Source organism: Podarcis bocagei (assembly GCF_964188305.1).
Source record: "Podarcis bocagei genome assembly, chromosome: 11".
NCBI classification, from domain to species: domain Eukaryota; kingdom Metazoa; phylum Chordata; class Lepidosauria; order Squamata; family Lacertidae; genus Podarcis; species Podarcis bocagei.
Window position 1 is genome coordinate 34,713,239 of NC_138136.1, and position 12,623 is coordinate 34,725,861.

The 12,623-nt window shown below is 41.3% G+C and overlaps 1 protein-coding gene across 1 annotated transcript in view; it reads right to left on the minus strand.

Moving 5' to 3' along the window:
- The window catches only part of MRPS27 (mitochondrial ribosomal protein S27), a 59,446-nt gene that overhangs the window by 35,284 nt on the left and 11,539 nt on the right, over nucleotides 1-12,623 (minus strand). Inside the window, exon 4 of the mRNA XM_081212519.1 lies at nucleotides 10,036-10,094. Coding sequence (XP_081068645.1) covers nucleotides 10,036-10,094 — 59 coding nt within the window. The remainder of the gene's footprint in view (nucleotides 1-10,035; nucleotides 10,095-12,623) is intronic.

The following is a 12,623-nucleotide window of genomic DNA, read 5'->3' on the forward strand; positions in this document are numbered from 1 at the left end:
CAGGAAGCACGATATATTCATTTGTTTGAAACGATGTCCCCCAAGGGCTTGAATGAACATCAAGACTACAGTTCTTTTCTCTAATAAACCACCATAGATGGCCTTGGACTTTAAATCCTTTTTCTGCTTACACCTTTAAGAAGGGAGAGCCTATCCTCCCTCCCCCACAGACACACATATAAGACAATGATTTCACTCCCTAATAGAAAACGCCAGAGAAACGCAAGAAAACTTGGATGCAATTTTCTAAGGTGAGAAAACACTGAACTGATGTCCGTTTTTCACAATTAATTTGACTGAAAATAATAACTCTTGGAAATCCTTATTTCTAGACGCATGTCGAAAAAGAAACATAAAAGAACTAAATGATACAGACTTCCAACAGATTTATAGTCGTCAAAAAAACCGAGGTATGGAACCAAATATCATGATATGTGTTAACATACTTTAGAATATATATAATTTATTATTTATTATATTTATGATCTATGGATTGAAGCACCTTGATCCATCTTGACATATTTTTTGATATTACCAGCTGAAGAAGGCGTGTACTCCGAAACAGGGCCCTGTCTTGGCCAGAGTTATTTGAGGGTGTGGCTTATATTCGGGCCAATACGATAAATGAAGCATGTTTGGGGGGCTAATTCGGCCTGCCGGTCAATTTAATCCAGCCCGGTAGCAGTATATATCCTCGGGCAAAATTCAAAAAAAAGCTCAACAACTTTGGTTGGCCCTCCTCACGTATGTTCACTTCATCAAATCTGGCCCTCTTTGAAAAAAGTTTGGGCACCCCTGTGGTAAATGCTGGGGTCTGACTTAGGTCCAGAAAGCAGAAAGACATCTCTATCTCTATCAAGTTTTCTTCTAAATGTTTTGTGGAGTGAACAACTAACAGCCAAATAACATCACTGTGAAGTCACTAGAAACAAACTATCCATCAGGGGAGAAATAAGAGCTACTCCAAACAACCCCATTTATCAAGTGGTAATTTGAAAGGGAATGAGTCACTCCTGGGAGAAGAGGCATTCAATTCTTAATGCTGGCTCAAGATCCAGATGAGAGAATTCCCACACAAGAAACCAGAAGTAGCTGAATCTTTCCAGGAGTTACTATCATAGTACGCAATCACACTTATTGCTAGATTTGTGGGTCTTGTCTGAAAGCATTTTAATGGGAAACTTCATCAGTCAGCTCCCGTAACACAAGTAATTAGAAGAACCAGCTCCTGTACACAAAAAATGATCTGTACACATAAAATGGCTGTCGTGCAGAGGCTGCTTTAAACAGATTTCTTCAGCAACTGCATCCAGGCAAAACAGTGCAGCAGTTTATCGTTAAAATTGTTTTCCATTTATATGGGGCACAATGCAGCCAAAAGTTTAGCAAGTGCTTAATTCTCCCACGTAATATATACTTCAGGTACTTTATTTCTATTATCCTTACAACAGAGATAAATACAGCTCTATTACAAATACAGCTGCACAAATATAAGATGGGGGCACCTGGCTTACTAGTAGTACATGAGAAAAGGATCTGGGAGTTTTAGTGGACCACAAGCTTAACATGAGTCAACAATGTGAAGCAGCACAAAAAAAGCTAATGCTATTCTACGATGTATCAACAGAAGTATAGTGTCAAATGAAGGGAAGCCACAGTACCACTCTATTCTGCCTTGGTCAGACCACAACTGGAGACCTGCGTCCAGTTCTGGGTGCCACAATTTAAGAAGGATACTGACAAGCTGGAATGTGTGCAATCAAGATGATAAAGGACCTGGAAACCAAGCCTTATGAGGAACTTAGGAGGAGTTGGGTACGTTTACCCTGGAACAAAGGAAATATGATAGCCATCTTCAAATATCTTAAGGGTTGTAACGTGGAAAATGGAGTGGATGGGGCAGCTTCTAATAAATAAATAAAATTTAATAATTGCATATTTCATTTATATCCCACCTTTCCTCCAATGAATTCAAGGTGGCATACATAGTTCTCTCCCCATCCTCCCCCCCCCCGCCCTTATCCCTGCAACAACCCTGTGAAGTAGTTTAGGCTAGGAGACTGTGACTGGCCCAAGGTCACCAAGTGAGCTTCAGAGCTGAGTGGAGATTGGAAGTCTCTCAGGTCCTAGTCCAAAACTCTAACCACTGCACCACACTGCTTATTTTCATGTTGCAGATTTGGGGGGGGGGGGACTGAAGCAAATCATTATTTTTAAATAAATTTCTTACCCATTTTTTACCATGAGGTCCCAGGGGTTTCAACAATATAAAAACCCAGTATTAAAATCAGTTGAAACAATTTACAATCAGTAAAACAGAGTGAGTCCTAAAATATATATCTCAGGTTTCAAAAGACAGCATTCAGCAGAAACTATACAAAGAAGGAACCAGATGAAACCCTGTGGGGGAGGGAATTTCACATCTTAGGGACTGCCACAGAGAATGCCAAGTCCTCGGCCATCTCCCTCCCAAACCTTTGAGGGCAGCAGAACTACAACAGGGAAGCAGTATTTCACATACAGTGGTACCTCGGGTTACATACGCTTCAGGTTACAGACTCCACTAACCCAGAAATAGTACCTCGGGTTAAGAACTTTGCTTCAGGATGAGAACAGAAATTGTGCTCCGGTGGCACAGCAGCAGCAGGAGGCCCCATTAGCTAAAGTGGTGCTTCAGGTTAAGAACAGTTTCAGGTTAAGAACGGACCTCCGGAACGAATTAAGTACTTAACCGCAGGTACCACTGTATTAGGAGCCTAAATCATATAGGCCTAAACACCCATGTGTTTTACAATGGCTTGTAATTCAAGGCAGAAGTGAGACTGGACTGGGCACTTTCTGTTCCAAAACAACATGCAAAACACTGGCTAGTTCATCCCACAGAGAGAAGTCATGTTCTCTCCCTCATTTATAACAATAATCTTTTTCCTGCTCTACTTACAACTCAGGCATTTAAAAAGAAAGTAAGTTGAGTGAACTGCCACTGAGGAAAAGGTGGCAATGTATGTGCTATAAATATCGCACTGTGTTATACAAACCTGAGAAATACCTTTCTCCACTTTTCTTTTTCCTTGGCACATGGCTGTAGCTGTGCATTTCTGCACATTAGTTTCTGAGGTTATAGATCCCATCCCACTACCACTGTCGTAAAAAAATTAGGTGATATTTAGGTAAGTTCCACTCAGAGAAGACCCAATGAAATTAATCTACATGACTAAGTTAGATTCATTAATTTCAATGGATCTACTCTGAGTAAAACTCAGCAATTCTCCTTTCATTTATTGAAAGAAGTGCAAAAGCTCAGAACACTATACTCTCTCTCACTCTCCATGGTGCAGTATGAAAGGTTTTAATTTTTTATTTTAAATCACATTGAGAATTGGGGGCAAAGAGAAGAAAGCAAGCTGAAAAACACAGACCAGACAGGCCCATGTATAATATTCACCAATTTCTTTGAGCTGTCAATTTATTTATTTTTTCAGGTTGCGCAATGTGAGCCTTGGAGCTATTTTGCACGTGGGGAAAAGTTAGTTTCACACCAAATGTGTATTAAATAGGAAAAAGCAGCCAACCACAGCTTCCCAAAGTGTGCGCCTTTTACCCTTTGTTCTCTTTGTTTTGTTTGATGTTTAAGAAAATGAGTGCAATCATAACTAAAAGCTAATTGAACAGTGACGTTACAATACAGAAAGAATATGCTACTTTTAGGCAAAAGGAAATATGTTGCATTAAAACAAAAAACAAAGAAACCGAAGAGGAAACACTATTATTCCCGAGATGGCTGAGCAGTTCACGAATTCTGAAGACTGATCAATTAGCACTTAGGAAAATCTTTCCATTTGCCAGTTGGTGCTCAGGCTTGCCTCTTAATTAGCCCTTCCAAGCAGGCATATTTCCACGACATTGGGGGTAATGGACAATGAAATATCCTTGTCCTCCCCCAGCTCCACAGATGCTTCCCCTCCAAACTTCTCCACGAAAGACTTGGCCAATTTGCCACGATCATTTCCATAAATCTCATTTACACTCTGTGCTCACAGGTCCCATCGTTCTCCTCCTGCCCACTTACGGCATCCCTTCACTGCCCATGCTTAGGTGAGGCAAGACAGCTATAAAATCATAAATGAGTTTTCCCGTGAAATAACAGACCAACCAGGTAATTACAGGTTACTAATGAATCCAAAAGAGCTTGCGTTGAAAAAGAGAAATCTGTGCGCAGTAGCTTACCTGTACTAGGCAGGGTGCCAGCCATGTTTACTGTTCCATCTTGGCTGCCATCTGTATTTTCCAGCTACTGCTGACCTTTCTACAACTTCTAAACCTCATTTCCCAGCTGTTCCTACATAAGCAGGATAGCTAAGAATGAAGCAATAATTAAACACTTCTGATGCCAAGACGATATGCAAATTAAGACCATATCTAAGGTCCTAGCCAACAAGATGCTGGTATCTTTGAATAATGAGTCAGTGGTAGCACTTTCGTGTTTAATCTTTCACACAGCCTTTGACATTTGGCTGTAAAAAAGTGCTGTGTATTTTTTTAAGGGTAAGTGAACAAAGCATTTATGGATGGTGATGTGTAAGACATAAATAAATCACTACCATAAAGCTGTGTAAGGTACTTTTTTTAGCCAAGTGAGTTGGGTGTTCTTTTTTAATAATTAATTCTTATTGCTTTTTAAAATATACAAAAAACACAACTATAGCAACATATACAGACAACGTAAACTATCAGTTAATCAGAATGGGCATTTTATTAGAGACACATAACATAAAGAAAAAGAAAAACCATGCTAAGTAAAAGGAAGGAAGGAAGGAATTCCAAGTTTATCACATTTTGTTGGGGGAGTCCTTTGATGTTCTTTTTTCTCTAATAAACTAATAAAAATCATACCACCCTACAATATTACCTTTCTTCAATTTTCCACTGAGCACTCTTTAAGTTTCTGAATTAGTTTCTCTACTAGACCTATGATACTGGCAGTGTTAGAAGCGTAGATAGAAAAGCTAGGAGCCAAATGGCTTCTGGGACCCGAGTTGTGGGCACCAAAACAGAATCTTTAGTCGCCACATTTTGTGGAGGTTGGCAACACTATTTATTACTTTTATAATCATGAACTAATACACAATTCACATAAGAGACACATTGTTAAAACCACATTTTTATCAGAAATTATTAATACATGTTTAATTTGGTGTTTACAATAAAAAACATCAGTCCCATACTTCGGTTTGAAAACACGCTACTCTTTATTGTTAAACTTCTTAACATGTTGTCTATCTTTAACATATACAGTGGTACCTCCGGTTACAGACACTTCAGGTTACAGACGCTTCAGGTTACAGACTCCGCTAACCCAGAAATAGTACCTCGGGTTAAGAACTTCACCTCAGGATGAGAACAGAAATTGTGTGGTGGCGGCGCGGCAGCAGCAGGAGGCCCCATTAGCTAAAGTGGTACCTCAGGTTAAGAACAGTTTCAGGTTAAGAACGGACCTCCGGAATGAATTAAGTTCTTAACCTGAGGTACCACTGTACTTTGTTTTTTTTTTTTTTTTGTAAAAAAATTTTATTTGGTTTTCTGGTTTTATAGAGACAAAACATACACAAAGAAAAGACAAAAGACAAAAACATGTATAAAATCAGCAAATCCCCGTTTCATAAACTTGTTCCCTGACTTCCCCCCACCTCCCCTCGTGCATCCCAGTTTCAAGATTATATCAGCAAGTTGGTATTTCTCCTCTTAACAATCTTATTCATCTTATTACCTTTTTTATAATAAAAATTAATTTTCCTAAGTTGGACTTAAGTTCTCTTCCATCGATTTTCATTTTATCTTAATTAAGAGTCATATTAACCAAACCTAGAAGTCTTAAGAGTTTTTAAGAGTCTCTTCTTCCCTCCCTCCCCTCCCCGGTTTTTGTCCCTTCCCAATAAAGATCCAGATTCGAGATTCTCAGCCTGGGTTCCTCACGTCCGAGGCTTTCAAATCCCTTTCAGTCCCTCTTCGCCTGTCCTGTTGGTAGTCCTTTATGTCAGTCGTCAGGTCTGGGAAAAGCTCTTTCACCATCAAAGTGTATCCTCTTCCCACAAGGGGGTTCAAAAGTAACTGCTGGAGAATTTCCACAAAGCCTATCTCTTCACAATCAAAGTCCAAACGGAGGCCCCAATCGTATTTCTTTATTTTAGTTTTCTGTATTCCATTTTGTCCCGGGGCCTCCTCCTTCTTCTTCTGTGTCTTTCGCCGAGTTGTAGTAGATATGTTCCCAGCATTTCCTTGCTTGTGTTCCGCAGATGTCAGCTTTTGGTTGTTGCTTCCCAGGATTACTTCTTCTTTTTCTTGTTGTTTAGTCTCTTCCAGCTCTGTAGGTATTGTTTCCCATTCAGCTGTGGATTCTTTCTCATTGAGGTCCTCAATACTAAGAGCAGAGTTGCCTGTTCCCAAGGTCATAGTCTCAAGTTGTTTATTCATGGCCAAGCTCTGTTCTTGTAAGATTCCCACCAATTGAAACATCCTTTCGATTTCCACTAGTAACTTTCCTTCCACAGCCATTGTATCCATTGTAGTTTCACAGAATTCCCCCTAGGGGGAATCTGGTTACTTATTAGCCTTTTCACCAACAATCCTTTAACTGATTATTATTACTTAGTTTCCAACAGTTTTAGCTCAATTATAACTCGTCTTAGTCCAGAGGGATCTTAGATGACAAATTTTCCACTTTAAATCGGCCGTTTGACAGCTTTGACAGCTGTCAAACTCCGCAGCTCTTACACAGGCACCAAGGCAGGACGTTCCCGGGCCCGGGAGGGGGGGTTGTTTAAAGCAAAAAGAAGGTTCCCAAAACTCCACTCTCCAGCCCAAAATTTCCCTTAGTTAAATCTCGGAAGTTAATGTCCTTTTTAACTCACCCCACCAGGGGTAGGCTCTCCAGCTTAGCTCTTGCGCCGTTGCTTAGATCGTCTGCAAGGGGGGGGTGCGGACTTCCTTTTAGACACCCCCCGCTCGTCTCCAATTCAAGGTAGAATTTTTATAAAGTCCCGATCCGTCTTACTCACGGGCGATTCTTTCAATCCAAATTTTCAAGGAAGGAAGTCAGCGCTCTCTGGTTATGGCTCGCGGCTTCGCTCCACCGAGGTAGCGATCGACTCTCAGTGCCACGCCACCCCCGTATCCCCTCCGCAGCCTTTAAAAAGGCTCTTTGCGAATCAGGGGGGGCGCTTAAGGCACCCGCCGAGTCTTCAGTCCGCAGGCTTCCGCGCCTGCGGTTTTTAAGGGTCCCCGCGTCGCCGGCGCGGCAAAGACCCATCCTCAGTGGAGCCGATTCCCTCCGGAGCTCGGAGGGAATCCGCCATTTCCAGATCGCGTCAACCCGGAAGTCGGTACCACTGTACTTTGAGGCTTCAAAGCACATACATTTCAGTAATCCTTGAGTGTTGGCCAGGCGCGAAAAATGGCACCCAGACTTTTTGAGGTGCTCACAAATGGAGAATCTTTAGACGCAAAATGCGCCTGGCACCCTGCTAATTTCGATCCCTGGATACAGGCACTCAGTTGTAACACCTTTCATGTAATGCCAATATATTGCTACTTTGAGATGTGTCACCAGCAAGAGATGCACACTTGCTTTTAATTGGTTTCCTGCATGAGCAGAGGGCTGAACTGGATGGTGTTTGAGGTCTCTTTCAATGCTATGATTCTATTGTCAGCAAGGCAGTTACTATGCCCTTTGGTTTCTGTGAAGCCTTCTAGCAGTGTTGGTTAAAGGGATAATGAAACCTGCATTTCACCCTGAAAGCTATTAGAATTCTCATTGCACCATTAAAAATAAGAGGGAAAAATATAGGTATAAAACTGGACCAACCAATTATTCATAATATGTAAAAGTCAAATAAGGAGAAGTGTTTGCTTTTTGAACTCTGTCAGCAACCCTCCCTACTGGTTCTTCTGATTAATGCAGTAGACCCAGAAGTAGCCTTCAACTCTCACAAAGACACACAAGACCTCAAAAATAGCAGTTTTAATTAAATTATGACCTGGAGAAAAACCAAGCAGAAGCAGAAGCTGTGAACAGGCATGTCATTCCACATATTTTATTCAAGGCAAAGCTGGTGGCTGTTCTAGCTGCTCAGTTGCACACCCACATTTTTCAACAAGAGTCCACTGCCAGAGGATAGTAGACCAAGTATCCAAAGCAAGACTAAAGGTTATTTAAACACTCACAACTATAGCTGCAAAAGGGTTGCCAACATGATGCCTGCTGGTGCCAGTGTGCCCACAAGCACTTCCTATGGCACCTGCAGGCCATTTCAGCAAATATCGCCCCAAAAATCAACAATGCATGGGAAACTTGTGTGTTCTTCCTGGTCAGTCTCTGTTTGCACTGGCTCTGACTCTCCTACGTTTAATGCACTGCTTTAAGCAAGTCCACATTTAATTACAGGTCAGGACTGAACACTCATATTCCCTTCCATTCTGAATACAAGAGATGAGGGAAAGAGCCTCTCTCTGTAAGTGGTTGATATGTGTGCCTTTTGTTTCTTTTGGGGGGGAGGGGGGACTGAAGGGGCAGGCATGCCGGCACCATTTTGTGTTCCTGAATCCTTTTCTGTTATTTTAGATGCGGCAGCCATTTTGTGTTATGTCACCCCCGAACACAAATCAGCGTTTTTGTTAATGGTACCCCTGGACCGCCCTCAAAATTCCAGATGTGATTAGTAATCTGCAGGAAATAAATGTGTTCGGCTGAATCAGATGTACCAGATTCTTAATGAAGGGAGAACTCTGAAGGAACTGCCTTTGCTGGTTGTAATTAACTAGTTTTACACTTGAAATCATACATGACTTTCAACACTGTATAATGAAAAGAGAGTTTGACTTGAGTACCATTTTCAAAACGCAACTTAAAATCACATAATCAGCCTTTGGTCTTAAGAAAGTACCTTCTTTTGCTACCATGGTTCACTTTACGTAAAATGGGAACAGCAGCAGTCTACCTCAAAGCAGTGTTGTCAGAACATAAAATGATGGTGGCTGTAACACACCTGATCCATTAAGGCTTCAATCCCACGCATACTTAACTATTAAACAAATAGGGTCCTACTTCTGAGTAAATATGCACAGGACTGGGCTGCATAATTGGTATAAAAAGTGCTGCAGAGAGAGCCATTTTGGTGTCAGTTAGAGCTTCCCACTCAGCCATGAATGTCACCACCATCATGGTCTGCCAGCCTCACCTAACTTGGAGGGTTATTGTGTGGCTAAAATGGAAGCGAACCACATATGCTGCCCTGAACTCTTTGCAGACAAGTCAGAATAAAAACATCAATAATGCTAAGCAGCATTTTGCCACATTTGCATCCAACATTACCATACCACAACCCCAAGCACACCTAGCAAGGTGAGAATGCTCAGTGTACAAATCTAGCAGTCAATGAGTCTAGAGGTTACCATACAAACAGCAGAAAGGAACATCATTACACCCCATATTGGCCCCCGTCAACATATCTTCACTGGATTTGGGAGCCAGCATTCTTGCCGTAGCCCCCCACCCCACTTCGGAGGGGAAAGGGCCCTCTGACATTATGCAGAGCTTGAAACTCAGGACAACTGTGAAGAAGGGCAGGAGTTCAAACCCACGTTGCTAAGCTTCAAACTACCAGGAAGCAGCAATAAGTCTAATAGCTTTCCAGGTTTCTGTAACGCTTACTGCAGCATCAGAGAGGGTCCCTGCCATTCTCCCATGCTTCTAAAGTCAATGTGGCATCATGGAGAATCCCCCCACTTCTCCAGGTGTATAATAACAGTGAGGGCTTTTCCTGTTCCTATTTTCTCATCAGAGTAAAAGGTTTACTCTCCAGGGCTGAGCTGATTAATGCATTTATGGATCCTTGGTCACCTATTGATTGGTGATCTGCAATATAATTACAAGTAACAGCTAACTGTCCCCAACCAACAGCTTGACGCAAATAATATATTAAATAGCCTTGATTTCTTTATCTCATAAATCAAAGTTTGGAAACCAAAAAGGTTGCTTACTTGTAAAGATAATACTCAGCTTGATCCACTTGTTCACGTGAAGTAATGTTGTCTATAAACTGAAGGAGAAAAAGATGATCAGCCCAGAGTGCAGAAAGGTGCAAACCTAACTAGTTTTGTGAATGGTTCAACAAGTGTTACGATTTGCAATTGAAGAACATTACAGTTCCAATCGCTTGCCAGGTAAATGGAACATCATATGATTGTAACTGACTGTGTTTGTGTTCAGTACAATTGGGACATATAGCAAGCCATTTACAAACCAGTTGTAACTGGGCTACTCAATTCTATTCCCCGTTCCACCTGTTTTCCTGCCCCCACCTTGCAACTGTCAGTCAGCAATCCTTGGCCTCTGAAGCTCACTCAGTCCTCAATGGCCTGTTTTTGTGCTTCACCTCTCTTAGCCCTCCCCCACAAAATATTTGTACTTCTACAAACTTTGGTGTTCCCCCAAATCTGCTAATGTCTCTATCTTGTGCAGTGCAGAACAGGTGTCATGCAACGGCACAGACGTCTGAGCATCAGAAATAGAGGGAACGACTCCACATTATTTATGTAGTTGTTAAATTTATATGGCTGCCCATCTATGCTTTTTTAAAGATTGTACATTATGAAGATAGGCTCGAAATACACAGTAATAGTGAAAGGGAACAATGGCTGGCAAAATCTTGGGAGATGAAGCATGAGTAGGACATCCAGTGACCATCAGGTGGGGCTCCAATATATTGCATAGTTCCTTCAACCTTTCTTCAAGCAAAAGCAAAAAACAAATTATGTAAAACAGTTGAAATATGCAAAACTTGCTTAATTTGCATAATCTATGCAGCTCACAGGACTCCACATGTTTTGGTAACGTCACATAAATTCTTTTTTCTTTTTTCAAAAAATGCAAAGTGCATGTAGCGCCATCAGAAATCATCACTATGAAGTTTACCCTTCATGTTTTCATTTATCATTTCCTTCAGAAACGCCAGGTCATTCCCCATTTCTAGGACATAGTGAAACATGAAACGCTGGGAAGCCTAGGAGGGAGCACAGCAGGACTTCATCAAAGGCAATGGAAGCTCCTGAGAGAACTCCTGAACAACAACTACTACTACTAATTTATTATTATTATTATTATTATTATTATTATTATTATTATTATTATTATTCGTTAAATTTGTCACTTTATGTTGCCCAAGGCAACCCAAAGCAACTTACAACCAAACTTCTAAGCTGTAGCAGGTGTAGCTTCTCCTATCACTACATCACTGTGATGGGAAAAGTCCTGTATGGTGAAATCTTACTGGGCTGGTGAATCCCTATTTTCCAGTATCTGTCAGGGGCAGGGAAAGAGCTACCCGCTCTTAAGTCCTTGGATGTCACTGAAGAGCAATCATCCATTCTCGCAACTTTGGGGATTAAGGACACATGTCCAGTTCCACATGAATGCAGTATATTGAGCTATGTATAATTATCGGTGAACTGGAAGAAGCCAAATGGAAGCAGCTGCTTTCTCTTTGATGTGGTACCGGAATTGGAGAAAAACGCCCAATTAAATGAACAAACAGCATGTGCTGCTCTGGTTTTAAATGAAATGCTTTTTTCACAACACACTTAGCTGACCTATGGAACTTTCTTCCACCAGCTTTAGTTATGGCCAACAACATAAGCCATTTTTAAAAGGGGGATAGGGCAAACAAATTACCGTATTTTTCGCTCTATAAGACGCACCAGACCATAAGAAGCACCTAGTTTTTGGAGGAGGAAAACAAGAAAAAAAATATTATGAATCTCAGAAGGCAGAACAACAAGAAGGATCGATCCCTCTTGCTGTTCTGGCTTCTGGGATAGCTGTGCAGTCTGCATTCGCTCAATAAGACGCACACACGTTTCCCCTTACTTTTTAGGAGGGAAAAAGTGAGTCTTATAGAGCAAAAAATACGGTAATTGAAAACAGAAGTATCAACAGTATTAATATAGTTCATTTTTCCTCCATGAAGAAAAAGCACAGCTGTTGGTAGAGCAACTTCATTTTCAGAAGGACCCCGTTTCAATCAACTGAGTCTCAGGTGAAAAGAATCAGGAAGCATACAGTGTGCAAGGTTCTGCCTGTGACCCTGAAAAGTCACTGCCAAACATAGATCAGAAACAGGAAACTGATAGCTCCCAAGATTTTTGCAGACTACAACTCCCATCATCCATGACCATTGGTTATCTGGCTGTGGCTGATGGGAGTTTGAGTCCCAAAATAAAGTAGACAATCCTGGCCAAGCTGGATAAACAGCCTGAGCCTGATACAAGGCTGTGTTCCTATCATATAATATCACAGGTTGCCTATTTTAAGATATTCCATTAATTTATCTGGACTCTTTTCAAGCCAGGTTCAGGCCCAGGTATAGCATCCAAACCGATCTTTGTAGGGAGAGGTCTGGGGGAACGATAGTTGATTCTCTTTGAGGGGCCCTGCACTGCAGTGGTTTCATTTCTATATATGAGACGATAGCAATGGGAAACTATTACTTGACAGCATGTGAGTTAACTTGTGGTGTCTCACAGGGGTCGACCTTGTCCCCCACGTTATTCAACATCTACATGAAGCTCTT